This window comes from Vicia villosa, unplaced genomic scaffold (genome assembly GCF_029867415.1).
Source record: "Vicia villosa cultivar HV-30 ecotype Madison, WI unplaced genomic scaffold, Vvil1.0 ctg.003889F_1_1, whole genome shotgun sequence".
Taxonomy (NCBI): domain Eukaryota; kingdom Viridiplantae; phylum Streptophyta; class Magnoliopsida; order Fabales; family Fabaceae; genus Vicia; species Vicia villosa.
The window spans coordinates 134051-154530 of NW_026706329.1; the positions used below are offsets into that span (position 1 = coordinate 134051).

General features: G+C 36.1%; 1 protein-coding gene across 1 annotated transcript; it reads left to right on the forward strand.

Annotated features, from left to right (window-relative positions):
- The first annotated feature begins 3867 nt into the window (after positions 1–3867).
- On the forward strand, positions 3868–5994 carry LOC131641625 (uncharacterized). The gene is made up of 5 exons (XM_058911928.1): positions 3868–4397; positions 4494–4614; positions 4700–4990; positions 5067–5168; positions 5383–5994. The coding sequence occupies exons 1-5, from the start codon at positions 3868–3870 to the stop codon at positions 5992–5994; spliced, it is 1656 nt and encodes a 551-aa protein (XP_058767911.1).
- Positions 5995–20480: the final 14486 nt, after the last annotated feature.

Sequence of the window (20480 nt, forward strand, 5' to 3'; positions counted from 1 at the left end):
TATATATATATATATATATATATATATATATAGTTTACATAAATGTTATAGATTAATTAGTGTAATGATTGTACAAATATGCAGTATGGAATATTATCTGTACTATCGTAGTTGGATGTACGATAGATTGGAACCAGGAAGACGTGCACTTAAACCAAATTTCATAGAAGGAGTTGATGGGTTTATCAAGTGGGCATTTGTTCAGGAATGTTGTCGAAGTGAAGGGGGAGTTAGGTGTCCTTGTCTTAAATGTGAATGTAGACGTATAATTAGTGATCCAGAGGAAGTAACACGTCATTTGCATAGAAGGGGTTTTATTAAAAATTATTGGGTGTGGACATCTAACGGTGAAAATTTGCCGATGAACGTGCCAGAGACTAGTAATACTCATGCTTCAAGCAGTAGACCGACTATGGAATATGAGGAAAACTTTAATATGATCGGTGAGATGGTTGAGGATGCTTTTGGCGTGAACGTGGCCTATGATCAACCTGAAGATTTTGATGGAGAAGAGTTGCCAAAGGAGGAAGCGCAAAGATTTTATCAGTTGTTGAATGAGATGAATATACCGTTGTTTGAGGGGTCGTCAGATTCAAAATTATCGATGTGTGTGAGATTATTGGCTGCTAAGGCAAATTGGAATGTTCCAGATCAGTGTTTGGAATTCTTCGCAAAAATGATGTTGGACTCAACTCCTATGAAAGACAACTTACCTACAACATTTAAAGATGCAAAGAAGTTGGTTTCGAAGTTGGGTTTAAATGTAAGAAAAATTGATTGTTGCACTAATGGTTGCATGTTGTTTTATGACAATGAGTTTGGTACTAATGATGGATTGTTGGAGGAATGTAAGTTTTGTGAGAGTCCAAGATATCAAATTCAAAGTAAATCTATTGACCGTAAGCAAACACGTGTCGCAGTGAAGTCCATGTTTTATCTTCCGATCATACCAAGGTTAAAAAGAATGTTTGCTTCAATGCATAGTGCAAGTCAGATGACATGGCATCATACAAACAAAACAAGTCCGGGCACTATGCGACATCCATCTGATGGCGAGGCTTGGAAGCACTTTGATCGAATACATCCTGATTTTGCCGCTGAACCTAGAAATGTCAGGCTTGGATTATGCTCTGATGGATTTACTCCATATGTCCAAGGGTCGGGAACCGCCTATTCTTGTTGGCCAGTTATTGTAACCCCTTACAACCTCCCTCCTGAGATGTGCATGACAAAACCGTACATGTTTCTGACATGTATCATTCCAGGACCGTCGAGTCCAAAAGTTGGAATTGATGTGTACTTACAACCTCTAATTGATGATTTGAAAAGGTTGTGGATTGGAGTATGCACCTATGATATATCTCGTAAACAAAACTTTACTTTGCGAGCAACCTTGATGTGGACGATTAACGACTTTCCAGCATATGGCATGTTGTCTGGTTGGGGTACACATGGAAAAATGGGTTGTCCGCATTGCATGGGAAGCTCTACGGCGTTTACGTTAGAGAAAGGGGGGAAGAGCTCGTGGTTTGATTGTCATCGCCGATTCCTACCAATAAATCATACCTATAGAAGAAATAAGACAGATTTCAAAAAAGATGAAGTGGTAAAAGATCTCCCTCCGCCTCGTCTGTCACCGGGTGCAGTATGGGAACAAGTTTGTCACCACCCAAAATTCACAGATACGGGTAAAGCATGTAGAATTCCAGGATACGGGGTCGAGCACAATTGTACAAAAAGAAGTATATTTTGGGACCTCCCGTATTGGAAAGATAATTTGTTACGCCATTATGTGGATGTTATGCACATTGAGAAGAATTTTTTTGATAATATATTTAACACAGTGATGGATGTTAAAGACAAAACAAAGGATAATGAGAAGGCGAGACATGACATGAAAAAATGGTGTAATCGAAAAGAGTTGGAGTTGAAGCCTCAACCGAATGGAAAATTATTAAAACCCAAGGCTTGTTACACTCTGACTTCACAAGAAGCTAAAGCAGTTTGTAGATGGTTAAAAGAATTGAGAATGCTCGACGGATATTCTTCAAACTTAGCAAGGTGTGCCGACGATAACACTGGGAAGTTGCATGGCATGAAAAGTCATGATTGTCACATATTTATGGAACAATTACTGCCAATTGCGTTTGGTTCTCTACCAAAACATGTGCTTAATCCACTGACTGAAATCAGTCAATTTTTTAGAGATATTTGTGCCTCAACTTTAAGAGTGGATGATATCATTAAGTTGGACCAAAATATTCCAATCATTCTCTGTAAGTTGGAACAAATATTTCCTCCTGGATTTTTTGACTCCATGGAACATCTACCTGTGCATCTTGCATACGAAGCTTATCTTGGAGGACCTGTTCATTATAGGTGGATGTATCCATTTGAAAGGTTTATGGGTGATTCTAAGAGATCCGTGAAAAATAAAGCTAGAGTTGAAGGATCCATATGTTCACATTACTTGCATCGGGAGACATCACATTTTTGCAGTCACTATTTCAACAACTTGATGTTAACCCCAAGAATCATAAGGAATCCCGTAAATGTTTACGAAAGAAGCCAATTCACCTTATCAGTCTTTGGGCTTCCAGGTCGTCCATCTGGAAAGAAAGGTGTTCATTGGTTGACCCAACAAGAAATGCAATCCGCACATGTTCATGTGTTGATCAACTGCGTCGAAGTTAAACCGTATCTTGAGTAAGTATACCTAACTATTATTTTATCTATAGTGTGTAAATATTATTACCTTGAAACTTATGGTATGCTTTTTTATAGGGAATTTAACAGCGTCTATTTTCAAAGCACCGGTGTACAATCAACAGCCGGTGTCATTCATGCACAATTTCCATCTTGGTTCAAGGATAGATTGTCATGCATTGTTACACCGACACCAGAAATACTCCATTTGAGAAATTTGTGTGAAGGCCCTATTCTAAGCGCAAACGAATGGCACACATACTTCGTGAACGGATATAAATTTCACACTGAGACTTGGACTGAAGGGAAAAAAACAAAAAACAGTGGTGTATTCGTAAAAGGAGTTACAGATGGGGGTGAAGATGATTTCTATGGCTTTGTTAAGCATATCTACGAGTTGGTATACAATTACTTCGACTCGGAGAATAAAGTTGTCTTGTTTTACTGTGAATGGTATGATCCAACTAGAGGCACAAAAATAGACAAGACATATGGTACTGTTGAGATTCAAATGGAGCGAAGGTACAAAGAGTACGACCCTTTCATAATGTCACATCTTGTTAGGCAAGTTTATTATGTTCCTTATCCTTCATTTGTGCCACGTAAGCGAGGGTTGTGTGTTGTTATAAAAACAAAACCAATAGGCCATATTGAAACTGACGATCTAGTGGAAGATCTTGCTTACCAAGTTGATGAAGTTGGACCAATTAATGATGTCATTGCAGTTGAGCAAATTACCAATTTGTCTGATATAACAAATGAGGGGTATGAAGTTGATGCTTCTGTATTGTTGGTTGAAGATAATGTGAATGAAGAGCACGAAGGCGTTGGGTCTGAGGATAGTATCACATCAAATGATGATAATGATATGTATGAAGAGCCTGTAGATTTAGAATAATAAATGTATTTATAAGAGAATGTGTTTTTTGTAATTTTACTTAATGAACCATCTATTGAATGTGTTAATGAAAACATGTTTGAATATATTTGTGTGAATGTATATATTTTATTAATTGTTTATTCTCAATAAATAGGTAAAATGTCATCCCGATCTGAGAAGGGTAAGGGTCAGAAGACCCGACGCCCAAGAGCAGTAGTATGCCAGTCTCCTCAGACAGCAGTGTGCCCCCCCCACAGAGTCAGTTAGCAGGTTACATGTCCATGGCCAGTACCCAACCTCTTACGTCATTACTCTCCTCTCAGGGGAGGCCTATGTCTGGGTCACCATCTTTTATTCGCCCACCTATGGACTTTAGTTATCCGTTTCAGCAGACTGCAGGACCTAGTTTTTCATCATACCAGCAGACTGGAGGATATAGTTTTCCACCTAACACACAGGTGCCCCCAGGATTCCAGCAGACTGGAGGATCTGCTAGCTTTCCACCTAACACACAGGTGCCCCCAGGATTCCAGCAGACTGGAGGATCCCACACTCCATATCCCACACAGGTGCCCTTATCCTTCCAGCAGACACCGATGCCCCCACGCTTCCAGCAGACCGGGGGATCCCACACCCCGCATCCGACTCATATACCTGCACGTGAGGATGATCATGTGGAGTCTGGTGGGGATGATACTGTGCAGGATGCAGATGATGTTCAGTCTGATGGTGACGATGTTCAGGGGGAGGATGATCCGAGTGAGATTCATATCATTGACGGTAGATATTATATTTGGCCCGCTGGAAATTCGTAAGTATCTTATATATTAAATTTTTATTAAGTTTACATTTCCTTTTTTTAATATAAATTTATATTTAATGCATGCTAATTAACATAATTGTTTAGGTTTGGGCCGAGTTGGACTGCTGCCAGGTGTGTGTACTATGTGATTCAGCACATGTATAAAGAATCTTGGACGACTTTTGGAGATGTTACAAATAAAGATGCTTGGTTTAATTGCTTTAAGGTACAATTAATATATTTTTTCGAGTCATTGTTTTTTTAAATTTTTTTTACTATAGTTTTCTAACAGTTTATTTTAATGTCTTCAGGAAAAGTGTATGTGGGATCCAATGAGCGAGAAACTTGTTAAAAAAAATTATTTCAGCAGAACATCAAAAAGACTTTCTGACACGTTGCGAAATGTTAGAAAGCGTTGGGAACGTGATGGTAGTCGTCCTGCGTGGTTGGGCCAAGAAGTTCTTGAAAAACTTATTGCATATTGGAATTCAAAGGAATTTAAAGCTAAGTCTGAAAATGCTAAAAAAATGAGGGCATCTGAAAAAGGAGGTCACCTTAATGCAGTTGGAAGTATAAGCACTTACGAACATTCTCGACGCATGGTAATTATTGTCACTTTTTAAAGTTATGTTTTGATTAATTATTTGTTTTTTAATTAAAGTTAATTTTATTTTTTAGGCTAAAAGGTTGGGGAGACAACCACTCATGATCGAGTTGGTTAAAGAAACTAGGACCAAAAAATCGGGTGATTTAGTTGACGAGCGTACTCGAAAAGCTTTGGTAAATTATTCAATTTTTTTTATTTTTTTATTTATTTAATGGCAATTTTGTGATGTTATTTTCACGTGGCAACTAAAAAGTTCCGGCGTGATTTTCATGTGGCAACTATGATGTTGTGGCATGTAAATCACGTGGCAACTAATTTTCAATTTATTATTTAATATAATTTAATTGAAGTTATATATACATAATTTTTATTCTATTTTATGTGTAGGAGGATTATCAAACAAAGCTTGTGGATTTTTTGGTCGCTAATCCCAAATATACTCCTAGAGAAGGAGAGCCGCTTCATCCAGATGTTGATTTTTATATTTGGAGTGAAGTCATTGACGGAAAAGGGCCTAATGGATGTTTTTTTGGTGCGGGAAATTTGGCGGGAAGCTTGAGAAGTGGAGATCGAAATTTATTTCAAAGAGTTAGAGATGGGGAAGGATCGTCACGTCCAACACAATTGGCACCGCAAGTAATGGAAACAATAAGACAGTTGGCTCTAACTGAGGCGAGACGCGAGTTAGCGCAACGTGAGGCGGAGCTAAAGGCCCAAATGGATGAACGTGAGGCGGCGCTAAAAGCACAAGTGGAGGGGCAACAACGGCAAATAGAGGCAATGGCTAAGATGCAAGCAGAGATGCAACAACAACAAATAGAGGCAATGGCGAAGATGCAAGCAGAGATGCAACAACAAATGCTGTTATTTATGCAGTCTCAACAAAGTGGTGGTCAACCGTCTAGAGGAAACGTGGGAGCAGCTGACACTGAGCAAGAGAATGATGATGATTTCAACCTTGATAATTATCCCGATCCCGGTGATGATTTTTTAGGATAAATTTTATTTTTATTTTAAATTAAAATTGTGTGAGATAACAAAATTTTATTTATTATATGGTAGTATTTTGGATATTATATTATAAATATAATTTATTTTAGTAATTTAATATATTTTTGTATTTAGTCTATTATTATTATTATTAATTTAACTAAATAAATATTTTTATTAATATTTATTAATTTCCAACAAATAATATTAATAATAAAAATCATATTTTTTTAAAAAAGATTTTAATATTTGTGGCGTGTTTTCCATGTCACTGACTTGTGACATGTAAAACACGTCGCAACTTTCAAAATTAATTTCAAAATTAGCGACGTGTTTTACATGTCACAAGTCAGTGACATGGAAAACACGCCACAACTTTTCTTCGTATATTGTGCCATCCTGCTTTTTGCAGACTTGGTCTGTCCCAGTTGCAGATAAAGGATTGGTAATTGTGCAGAATTAGCGACGTGCCTACCATGTCACAAAGTTGTGACGTGATTAACACAACACAATAAAGTTCCCACGCACTCCCAGGCGACGTGAGTGATCATGTCGCTAATTTTAGGTTCTGACGTTATTTTCCATGTTGTGTCATGGATTCCACGTCGCTACAGACGTGATTTTTTGTAGTGAATAATAATAATAATAATAATAATAATAATAATAATAATAATTAATTCATAAGAGTTCAACATAAAAGAGCAGGAAAATCGACCTTTCATAATATTATTTATAACAAATTTTTTTTTTTTAGATTTAGTTTTGATAAATTAAATTATGCTCTGATTTGTTTTGACCAATTTTAGCACACGTGAAATAGTAAAATGTTGGCCAGAATTTAGTGGTCAAGTCTATAGTTCTATATGGAAAGCTACATACAAATAATTTGATGCATGAAAGCGAACTTGTCGACCACTAACTACTAAACACAAACTTGTGACTTCCAAGTATATATTGCTTCAACTCAAAGTATTAGTGGTTGGATTAAGACCCAATCCACCTTTTTCACACCTTGCACATGACTCATTTTATTAGTTCTGGTAACGAGGGAGTCAAATAAATTACGTGTTGAAATTTGGGAGCATTTACGTGGCACGCTAAACTTCTAATTCTAACTCTATTCGAATAAACATTTACTCAATTTTAAAACTTTTGAACATAATTACATTCAAATGGAGTTGAATTGATAGATCGGCTTTCAATAGTCACCGTGGTTCTTAATTTCAGAACTCCGCCCATTAATATGCATAAAATAGACATTCACCTTGGTTGTAGAGAGACAGTGTGAAGAGAGAATCAGAGAAATAAGTAAGATAGAGTATAAGAAGAGAGAAAGAGATAAGAAATAGAGTAGATTTAATGTGTTGTTTGGTATAAAAGAAAAAAGAGAAATAGAAGAGAAAGAGAGTGTTATTTTTGAAAAGACACAAATATCCCTTGATTTAAAAATACACTACATTATTGAAAAATAATTTATTATTTACATTAATTTAATAAAAAAACCAATATTTAAACTCAACTCTAGAAAATTAATTCATATATAAATTACTTTATTTAATTAGTTTTTTATAAAATAATTTAATTAATTAATATGAAACAAGTGGTATCAACTATCTACCCATTACTAAAGAATTGCCCAAACTGACCTTTCTACCCTTTCACAATAAAACAATTCCAAAGCCAAAAGGTTATTCAGGTAATTAACAAAATAGAAATTCATCCATGCCAATTGTTCTCTTCTCATTGGTCATTACCATTTACATTTCTACTTTTCTGAATTGTTGCACCAAGTGTTGCACTATTATTGGTCCTTATTTCCCACATTGTACTACTTTTTTTTCTCTCTCATTTCATTTCACGGTTCAAATTTCTTTCTCTCTTACAGCCTCTTCTCGTCTCCTTTCCCTCTCCCAACCCTAGCCGCCGCCCATTCTCACGTTCAATCTCACTCAACATTTCTCTCACTGCAACTTGGAGAAACCCTAGCAGCTCCTCTCCACTCACCACTCGCAGTCACTAATCACCTCCACGGCTCCTCCATGAAGAACACCAGTCCACCACCATTAACTCCACCACGACGAACACCATCACCATCACTCTCATATCCTTTTCTAATTGACTTTCACGGCGAACAACAACATTTGAAGATGTGATCGGATCTTTTTTTCTTCTATTGTTCGACTTTCGTTTGCAAGGTTTGATGATTTTATTCAGTTTTAGACTTTTTTTACTTTTAGGTTTTTCAATTTAGGGTTTTTCTACCACCGTTCTACTCTGAAATAATCTCTGTGCTGACATCTTTGTGTTGATCTTCTGTTTTATTTTTGTCTACAAGGTTATTTGGGCAGATGGTTATTTCAACATAAGTAGAGGTATAATCTTGTCCTTCTTCATATTATGAAGGATGATTTGTGGTTTACAGTCTTCTTAGAACTGAGTATTTTTTTTAAATGATATCGTTTAAGGGTGTTGGAATCTGCTAAAATGATTATGTTTGTTGCTGGGATCTATATGACCTTGGAAATCAGAGGGAAACAATTCATTTAGAGAAATCAGAGTGAAACAGTTTTTGTTGCTGAGATTTGTATGACCTTAGAGAATAACTTTAAAATTGTTTTAAGTGACCCGTAAAAGATTTGAACTTTTCATGTTTTAAGTGTGGTTCGGGTTTTCTCCATTTCTATTCATATTTTGCTTTCAATAGGTGTTTAATGTTTCTTAACATACATTCTGGTTTTAGTTTTATTAGTGGTTCAACATGAAAGTGCAAAAGTTTTGAACTTTTCTACTTTTAAGTGTGGTTTATTTTTCTCCCCCTCTATTCATATTTTGTTTGCAATGGTTATTTATGTCTGTGTAATTTACATTTTGAATGGATGGTTCTTCAATGACTTTAACTCTGTTTTTGTTTATTCATTTTTACAGTATCTTTGAGTTATGCAGTACCGAGGTTAAGGAGAAGGTATGTCATGTTGCTAACTTTGTATGGGAAAGTTAGACACATTTCTTATGTTAATTGTTACACATAGCTACTGCTTTCTCAAGTAGCTATTGTTTTTCCACTATTGCATTTTTCCATTTCTAAAGTAAATATTTTTCAATAGAGAGCATTTAATAATAGCCATTTAATTTGAATTAACGGTTCAGATCTTTTTTTTTTGACCAAAACAAATCTAGCTTCTTTAATTCAACAAAATATATTCAATACAGGGAGGTATAAAATTAATATAACTACGTCGAGCCCAAGAATTGGCCGCCTTAGTTAGACAATGAGCAACCATATTCGCTTGACGCCGAACAAACTCTACCTCAAAGTTAGGAAAATTAGATAGTAAAAGCTTAATAGACCGAATAATAGATGAAAACTCGGAGCCTCCAATAGCATTGGATCGGATAGCTTGCACCACCTTTTGCGAGTCACTCTCAAAGACGACACAATCAGAATGATGAACGGATGCTCCTTGGATAGCTTCTTTTAAGGCTATCGCTTCCGCTTCAATAACAGAGACATTACCAACATCCCACGCAACCCCCGCCTGAATAAAATTCCCCAAATTGTCGCGAAGGCACCAGCCTCTATTAGTGGTGCGATGACTTCTATCAAAACCCGCATCGACGTTACACTTGAGCCAACCCAAAGGAGGGGGAATCCAATGATGCAAGGTAGGAGGGACATTCCCGTTATCCTGAGGATTTTGTGCCGTAAACCATTCATGCCACCTGTGAAAAGCTAACCAACCTAGTTTAGAAGCCTCCTCCTTCTCATTATTCAAAATAAAATTATTTCTGTTATGCCATAACGTGTCAATCATAATCGCAAAGCGGCCAGCTGTATTTCTATCAACCTCAGTACACACCATCAAAATAAGAGTTTTAATGTCACTATAACGAGTAATAAAAGGAGCGACAATGTCATGCAAACCTGCTACTTGCCAACACGATCTTGTTTCAGGACATCCAAAGAAAACGTGCCAATCATCCTCCTCAAGCGCATCGCAGAAAGGACAAGTAGACGGGCAAGGAACATGATGCTGAATAAGGCGCACCCGGGATGGTAAAATACCTGAACAAATTCGCCAAAGAAGGTGTTTCACTCGGGGGGGCCCAAAGATCGAACACAATCCTTTCCAATTATCCTCATGGCGATGAGAGACATAGGACTTCTTCCTATTCTTCCACACTTTATAATCGGAGCGAACACTATATTGACCGTTCTGCTCTCCCTTCCAAATCAACCTATCTTCGGTAACATCATCCACAAGCGGGACCAAAAGTATCTCCTCCGCCCCTACATGGTCAAACAAATCACGAATCACCCTCATATTCCATTGCTTATCGGTAGGAAGTATCAAGTCCTTAACAACCAAATTATACATACCTTGCTGTTGTGGCCCCTTCACACGACCCTCTAAACTTCCTCGAAGCCAAGGTTCATTCATAACTCCTATTTGGCTACCGTCACCTATACTCCACCTACAACTAATAGTTAGCACTTCCCGGGATTTCCAGATACTCCGCCAAACGAAGCTAGGATTGTAACCAAGAGTAGCATCAAAGAAAGTTGTTTTAGGGAAGTACCTTGCTTTAAAAACTCTGGACACCAACGCTTCCGGGTTATTCATGAGAAACCAACCTTGCTTTGCAACCATAGCCATATTAAAGGCTCTAAAATCTCTGAACCCGAGGCCTCCCTCATACTTAGAACAAGCTAATTTATCCCATGCCATCCACCGAATACCTGTTCGATTAGTACCTCCACACCACCAGAAAGCATTCAGCATTTTCTCTATATCATTGATAACCGCATCAGGAAGCATATAAATACTCATCATATATGCCGGAATGGATTGGAGAACTGATTTGATCATGACATCTTTCCCCCCAATAGATAAGGCTCGACCTTTCCAAGAATTAATTTTTGCCCATATTCGATCTTTGATGAACGCAAAAGTAGCTTTTTTACTCCTACCAATCATAGAAGGCAATCCCAAATACTTCCCTGTTCCGAGAACGTGGCGGACTCCCATAACCTTGGCTAGGTCCTCCTGAGCTGGCAAGCTAAGATTGCGGCTAAAGAAAACTTCAGATTTATTCAAATTGATCTCTTGGCCTGTTGCTGTAGCATAAGTATTCAGTATCTCCATAAGATGTGAAACTTCATCTATGTTAGCCCTGCAAAACAAGAAACAGTCGTCAGCAAAAAGCAGATGCGACACACTAGGTGCCCCTCTGCAAATCTGAACCCCATGGGTATCCCCTCTAGCAACAGATCTCTTTATGAGTGTCGAAAGGCCTTCCGAGATAAGGATAAACAGGTAAGGCGACAGTGGGTCACCATGCCTAAGACCTCTTTCTGGTATAATAGGTCCTACCATGTCCGAATTAACCAGTACAGAATAGTGGACCGAAGTAACGCACATCATAATCCAATGAATCCATCTTCCATCAAAACCCATCCTCAACAACATAGCTCTAAGGAAACCCCAATCAACCCTATCGTAGGCTTTACTGATATCAATCTTAAGGGCCATATGGGCTCGCCTTCCCTTCGTCTTTCTCTTGGGAGTATGTATAATCTCGGTTGCGATCATAGCATTATGCAGAATAGACCGACCTTCCACAAACGCTGATTGCTCCTCAGAAACACACTTCTCCAAGAGAGGCTTTAGTCTATTTGCCAAAGCTTTGGACACCACCTTATAAACCACGTTACAAAGAGATATAGGACGGTAATCCTTCATACTGCTAGGCTGCACACACTTCGGGATCAAACATATATTCGTGTCGGTGATAGAAGCAGGAAAGTATCCTTGCGCTAACCAACTCGATGTTGCTTGAAAGATATCATCACCACAAGTATCCCAGAAGTGCTGATAGAAACCGGGGTTGAAACCGTCAGGCCCCGGGGATTTATCCGGATGCATATCCTTCAAAGCAACAAACAACTCAGCCCTGGTAATAGGTGCAATAAGTCTGCTATTATCTTCTTCCGAAACCCATTGCGAAACCCCACATAACACCGGCTCATACTCACTGTTGGTACAGCTCGTGAAGAGTTCTTCAAAATACTTACTCGCAGCGTCCCTTAATCCTTGCTGTTCATTGAGCACACTTCCATCATCAGCGGTTAAGCTAAGAATGCGGTTAGCATTCTTCCTGGCAGTAGCCGAAAGATGAAAAAAACGAGTATTTAAATCACCCTCTTTCAACCAATGCATCTTAGCTCTCTGTCTCCAATACAAATCCTCACGTATCAGAGCTTTATTATATTCCTGTTTCCCATCGAGGTACCGCTCCGTCGAATAAGAGTCTGGACAACCTCTGTACATATCCATAGCATGCCTATGCCTTTCTAAATCACCTTTCCTACTTCGTCTGATATTCCTACTCCACTTCTCAAGCGTCTCAGCACACCTAGAGATTTTTTGAACCACCTCAGCCGGTTCGTCAACATTCCAGCCTGTACCTACCACCTCATCAATACCTTCTTCCTTGAGCCAGCAATTCTCGAAACGAAAACGATAATTCCTTTGGATATTCTGAATCTTATCACATGCTAATAGGATAGGATTATGATCTGAATGCGACGCTATAAGATTTGTAAGTTTAGCATCAGGAAATAACATCATCCAATCGGAATTAGCGAGGGCACGGTCCAGCCTTTCTTCGATCATCTGAGCCGTCCCCCTACTCTTCACCCAAGTGTACTGGTACCCCTCAAGGGTGATATCCGATAAGTCGCAATCACTCACAGCTTGGCGGAAACCCGAGCACAACCAATTAGGATGCGGATGAATACCTCTTTTATCTTGTTGAGTCAAAAGATCATTGAAATCACCAATCACACACCACGGAAGATTAGACATATCCCGAATTTCTCGAAGCATATCCCATGCCATTCTCCGTCTACTACGCTCCGGGAAACCATAATAACATGTTAACCGCCACTCACCCTTCTCAGCATCAGTGACCGTAAGATTCACAAAATTCCTTGAGTAGTTTATCACATTACAACTACCTGTGTTCTTCCATAAAACCGCAAGACCGCCGCTCCGACCTTCAACATCAATTGAGAGACACGCATCAAAATTCAACATCACCCGAATCGTTTCCAGCTTCCTAGAATTTGAGAGAGTCTCAGCAAGAAAGATGATATCCGGTCAATGTTGTTGAGCCAACTTCTTTAAATTGGGAATTGCACTCGGGCTGCTCAAACCCCGACAATTCCAGCTGAGTATTTTCATGAGTCCCGGCAGTCCTGTCTGTCAGGACCTGCCGTTAAAAAAGAATGAACAATTGTATCGGCTTCCTCCTGCTTCCTCTCTCTATCTTCACCTACCTCCCTTCTCCGCTTCTTCTCCACCTGTTCCTCCTTACTGCATTTTCCTTCAACTGGGGGAATATCATGCTGCTGTTGTTGTAGTATGGGTTGTTTTAGAGAATCAGTAGACTTAGTTGAAGAGCTTAGGTGTTTCTGTTTAGTTAGGGACAGTTTGGTACTATGGGGTTTGTGTTTGAAGTGCACCGGTTTTGGGTTTAAGGTTGTATGCGAAACTGGGTGGGCTTTTGTTAGTTGGGTTGGTAGTATTATGAGATGCTTTAAATTGGATATCTTGGGCTAAGGCAGAAAAGGCTTTATCGTGGGGATTTTCATGCAATAGGAGTAACTGCTGCATGGAAGTATCACTTTTGGTTGATAAATTTATTGTGGGCTCCACCATATTATAACTATTATTGGGTAAAAAGATGGATAACGGTTTTGTGTGACTAGGTCCATAGGGTTGGCTTTTTATGGAATTAATGTCATGTGGGGTAGAGAATATTTGGTTTGTTGTAAAAGATGATTGGTTAAGTTTTTCAGCATGGTCAACGTGTGCATTAATAGCTGGTACAGGACGGTTAGCAGCAATAACATCCCCATAATTCACATTAAATGCCCCTTGATTCCCCACTAATGTCACATGATTCGTGGAGTTATGTGACTTCAATGCTAGAGATTCTTCCTCACCACCTGTGCTGAATGTCGCACCCGCACGATCATAGTCGTGAGCAGCACGCGCCTGCATGCCAGGAGCAAATTTTTTTGGCGTTTCTGCAGATTCAACACCCTTAGTACTTTCTTCTCTCAACCATCTAGATGCAACATTACCTCCTCCAGCCCTCCTCGTTTCTGCACGAATTTCATTAGACCATCCCCTTTTCCCATCATCTTCTTCCATGGCAAAACGCACCTCGCATCGTTGCTCCGAATGACCCAGAGTTCCACAAACAAAGCAAAATAACGTCAGCTTCTCGTACTTAAAATTCACCACACACCACTCCCCTCCTTTGTTCTTAACTCTAGTGTTTTGTTTCAGGGGTTTCCTGACATCGATTCGAACTCTCAATCTCATATATTGCCGCCAGAAGCTTGAATTGTTATTTTTGTCGTACTCCACAAACTCCCCTATGAAATTTGCCAATGTCTTCCCTACTTTTTCCATCATGAGGCCAGTCGGGAGGTTGTGAATCTGAACCCAGAAATCGACATGAAACAACGGAATACTTTCGATTTGCACACCTATTCCTACTTTCTCCAAAATTAACAAATGACTATCAAAGGTCCACGGACAACCTTTTAGAGCCGCTTCCATATCAAAACTGTGGGAAAATTGAAACAAGAACAAACCATCGCTAGTCGCTTCCTTTATTATAACTCCCTTCACCGGCCGCCACATATCTGCCACTCTAGTCTTCATAGATCTAACATGTATAGGTCGGTCAGTGAGAAACCGCCCCACCAAGCACCAACGGAGATCCGCAACAGTCTCTTCCTCCCCTCCCACATCGAAGCAGAAACTCTCCTCACCCTCAGTATCATTCAATGAAAGATTTTCCATACTTGGACCAGCCATAAAGTACTGATAGTAATGGACAACAGAACCTAATACCAGAAAAAGGCCAGAAAAACAGAAGCTTCTCAAAAGAGAAGAGAGATCAAAAGCCCTAGCAGAGCCTAGGGGAACCACAACTATGTAGAAGAAGAATAACGGTTCAGATCTTAATTTCCTTTGAAATTGTGAACATATGGCCAATTTTCTCATTTAACCGTGCATGTAATCACTTTAATTTCCAACAATGACTTTCTCTCTCTTTTTGTATTGATTTCTCTCTCTTCCTTCTCACATTGTAATGTCTTTTTCATTGTTCATATTTCTTCTTTCAAGTGGGCTGGTGATTGGAGATTAAAATCATTCTCAGGAAAATAATTATTATTAGACACAAATGAGGTTGGGTTTTAGATATAAGGAGTCTTGACCATTGTTTTTTAAATTGAAAATCATCAACTTTTTTTGTCTCTAACCACAATTTTCAGAATTATTGATAAAATATGAAGGAGTCTGCATCTTGCTTCTTTGCATTTCATGTCAATTAGTTTTCATATTTCAAAATAAACAACTAACAATTAAGAACACTAAAATAAATTTCAAAATTATTATAAAAATACTTAATTCACAAGCTTCCTTTAATTTTGGAATATCTTGCAATTATAAAAAAATATTTCTTTTTTAGATACATTAAATAAATAATGTATCTGGACAATATATTGTCAAAACACATTATTTATTCAATGTATTTTAAAAAACAACTAACAATTTAACTACAGTACAATGTGTTACTATTATGATTTTTTTTTTTATTTTTAAATTTGGTACAACATGTCCCTTTCATATCATCATGCAACATTGATCCACGCCCGACAATCCAAACTTTAGTTGAAATAAGCATTGAAGAGAGATTGAAACCAAACAGTTTTTAGAGATTCTTTCATAAGAGGGTGGAAACTAATTCAGTTTTTTTAATAACAAGTTAGTCATCCCGTAAAAAAAAAAGTTAGTCACAAATGAACAATTGGTTATTCAATCCAGTCTTCAATAAAATTTATTTTAGTTTTTTAGATTTACAATGAAATATGCATCGTTTTCTTTAATGAAGGGAATGATTTGCAAAACATTAATCAATAATTTTTTAAAAAAATTATTAATAAATTGATAATTCTAAATATGCATTGATTTATAAGTTGTTTTGTGTGAATATCATTTTAGAACAATAAATATAATACTATAAAAATTATTAATGTTTTGTTTAAAAAAATTAACAAATATTTTAATATTATTTTGATAGTTTTGAATATTTAACACATTAACACAATTGTTATTTAATATATTAACATAATTGTTTGATAACTCTCTTAGATGATTAATGGATTTTACACACAATTTTAACGCATAAATATGATAATAAAATATTTAATCGTACGGGTCACTATCAACACAATACATATTTTATTTTAATCAAAAAAGACTTTTATTTGTTGTTATTATATGATTATTATTTGAAGAATTTCAAATACTATAATTTTTTTTAGTTATTTATATAATATCATAAATAAAAACTGTTTCACTCTAACTGAAATAATCAGCCTATATAACAATTACATGTTATTTGACTGTATTTTACGGGTCACTATCAAATGATGTCACTCTATATAAACTTTTCTATAGGATATATCTTGCTTGAAATATTTTATTTATCAAGATATATTCTCAAATATTTTGTTGTTATTTTTTTAATTTTCTGATTCATATTTGAAGATTGTAAATTATTAGATTTTTTTTTAATTATTTACATAGTATCGTAATTAATTAGCCTCTAACTGAAATAATCAGCCTATATAACAATTACATGTTATTTGACTGAATTTTACGGGTCACTATCAAATGATGTCACTCTATATAAACTTTTCTATAGGATATATCTTGCTTGAAATATTTTATTTATCAAGATATATTCTCAAATATTTTGTTGTTATTTTTTTAATTTTCTGATTCATATTTGAAGATTGTAAATTATTAGATTTTTTTTTAATTATTTACATAGTATCGTAATTAAATTACCCGTGCGGGAGCACGGGTCTCTTACTAGTTATTTATAAAGAAAAAGCAAAACTGAAAAAAAAAAGTTATAAAACATACAATTAAAGGTTAAATTAGGAAAAGTCTAAAAATTGAGACACTCTCTCCACTTTCTTTGCAGCATTGAGGAGAAGATAAATGGTGTGGGTCCCACAGCAATTTAATCACTCTTCTCCATTTCTATGCAACACCAAACAGAAGAAGTATCTATTTTCTTTCATTACTCTCTCGTCTATCTTTCTCTCGCCTCTACTTCTTGCATTCCAAGCACACCCTTAGGGTCTGTTTGGAATAAGAGAAAGAAAGTAGGGACGAGAGAAGTACGGAGGAGAGAAGCAACTTCTCTTGCTTGGTATTGAAGAGAAATGCAGAAGAGAGATAAAATTCTCGTGGGGCCCATGACTTTTGCAGTTCTCTCATACTTGCGAAGAAAGGAAAGGAAAAAAGGGCAATTCCACTTTTATCCTTGTGATTGACATCAATTTTTAATTAACACTGAACATAGTAAAAAATCAGAAATTTATAGATCATGAAGTTTGAAGGTTGTGTTTTTTGAAACATGGATAAAGAATATTAATGTGTTTTTGAAAGAAATCAACAACATAATTTTTTAAAAAATTTAAGTAACTATATATCTATTAGGAGGAGGAGGAAGTTTTTTTGTTTTGGTTATGGTGGGACGGTGGATTGGTGGAGGTGAGGGTGGGTCTAAGGAGTTAGAGGGAAATGAATGGGGTGGTAAGTTTTTAACAAAGTAATATAATTTAATTGGTTAATAAAATAAAACCAATAATATGAACGTACTAAATTCATTAATTAGAATTAATAGTTAAATTTATTACTTTACATCATTTTAATTTAGGAGAATAATCTACTTAATTAAATCAAGTAATAAATAATTTAATAAATTAATATTTTGTTTTAACTAAAATATTACATTAATTTTAATATATATTTTAAAAGAGAGAGGTATTATTCTACTTTCAAACATAATTAACAATTCCTTCTTTTTTATTTCTCTTCTCTTTCTCTTAAACCAAACAATACATCAAATCTACTCTATTTCTTCTATCTTTCTCTCTTCTTATACTCTCTCTCACCTAATTCTCTCTTTACATTTTCTCTTTAGTGCCAAACAAAGCAGTAGGGATGGTAATTGGTATCCGTGGACACGGGTACCAGTCCTCTGCTACCCATCCTATTTAGTAAATATGATATCTATATCCGTCCATATTTGTGAAGGTATTCATCAAACGGGTATCCGTAGATTTTAAGATATTCATGGATATTAAATGGATATCCATAAGTATTATTTTTATTTAAATATATATATATATATATATATATATTTTATTCCTATTAAAGATAAAAAATATTTTTAAATAATAATAAAAATAAATCACATTCATTTTATTGTTTCTTTTATCCAATAAATAAATTCAAAAATATTAATAATTACATATTCAACTAAATAATTCTTTAATATATAATAAAAAATTAGTATTTAAGTAATTTTATTAATTATTAAATTCGTATTCGTGCCCGTAAGGAAACGGGTAACTAAATATACATTTATTTTACCCGTGGATACTCATTAAGCCATCAAACTCGTACCCATGACGAATTTTACCCGCGGATAGTCATGAGTATGGATTTTTTTTGCCATCCCTACATCCACTTAGTTTGTCCGATAATCTTTCGTATTTGCAAAATATTTTTATTTAATTTGATTTTGTATATAAATTTTTTTTGTATAATATTGTTAAAAATTATTTTTCCTTTTTGTCTTTGTCTAAAGCGGATTAAATATATGAAATGTTCATTACTTGTTTAGTAACCTACACTAGTAAATATTTAAATATTTGAAGGTCAGATGAACTTGACTTTTAATGGAACAGATTGAACTTCTGGTACTATAATGCAGGGTAAGATTTTTAAGATACCCACTCTAACACCTAAGCAGTGAATGTGTGAGAAAATAACTAGAGTGTGTGAATGTAAGAATACCTGAAACGACGTGTGTTGGGCTTTATATAAGAAAGGTGGTTAAAACCTTCTCAATAAGATTAGACACCTCATGCGAGTGACCGTCTGATCAGATTTAACGGTGGGAAGTGTGTTGCAACTTGGAATCATGTGTCGTCCACATCGGTAAGGTCTCATTTATTCCATGCGCCTTTTTGTAAGATCTTTACTATTAGGCCTTCAATCGTGGCCTTGCAAACAACCCAAAACTATTCACACTTGTAGAATGAAGGAAATAAAAAAATTTCGACTGGACGTCAATAATAGTGAGAATAGGTGCATTAAATGTCCGCCTTCTAATTAGAAAAGTTTAATTAGGTGCATTAAATGTCCGCCTTCAAAGTAAGATCTCGACCATTGGTGGTGCAGTTTGCACTTCCCAATATCTATTATAGTGGAACATACAACTGTCTTTATTGAAGGATATATCGTGGGTCCTAGAATTATCCTCTTCCTTTTTGCTTTTGTGGATCTTGAGAACTCTTTTTTGTGTTTACAACTTCTTTCATCTTCGTCAATATCCTTAAGTTGGTTATCATTTTAACTCATTTGCGCCACCCTGTTTGCAAGTTTTCGAGTTCATCTTTGTCAAGGTAACATCTCAGAACCTTTCTTTCGTGCTACATTTGCTTTCTTCGCATGGATTTCTTGAGAAGAGAATTATAATATCTTATATCTTATTAAGTGTTTTTTCATTATTAGTTGGGACAGATTGAGCTCACATATGCTCTATTTGTTGTCAATTGGGACAGAATGAGCTCCTATGTGCTCTATATATTGTCACTTGAGATATAAAAAGTAATTAGTGATCTCCGTTTAGCTTAATTCTTACTCAATTCAATTGACATTTATTAATAAGTGAAAGAAAGAGCATTTTGGTAACATTAATGAATTTTCAATTACTCACTAAAAGAAATGTCACTTTTTAATTATTTTCTCTCATTTCCTCTTACCAACCATTTTCCCTTGTTAGTAAGTAACAAAAAGAAGAAGAAAAAAAACAAAGTTGGTAAGAAATAAGAGAAGAGAAAGAGAGAGAAAGAAAGAAGATGAGAAGAAAAAAAGAGGAAAATCTTGGAGAAGAAAGGAAAACTTGGATTAAGAAGCAAAATTAACTCAACTTCATCATCAATCTTATTCCTAAAGTGGGTTCCTAGTTAGACATAGCTTTTTGGTGGGGAAAACTCCACGACTTGGGAGCTAGGGTTTTGTGAAACTTGTTATATGTGTGAATTGAATGATGATGATGCATGTTCTACTTGTTGATTTTTATGATTCATAATGCTAATCCATGATAACTGGTGTTAACTTGGTATAGCTTGATGTTAGATGCTGTAGTTGTTGCTTGTTTTTCCTCCCTATCACGTTTTATTATTTTATGAGTTGTGTCCTCCTTGCTAGGAGAGGAATGATCTCTCTAGGCAAGCATATCAGTTTCTTTATGCATAGCCTGTTACGTCATCCTCGCTAAGTGTAACACCCTTCTAAAACCCCCGCGGAAAATACAATAATAAT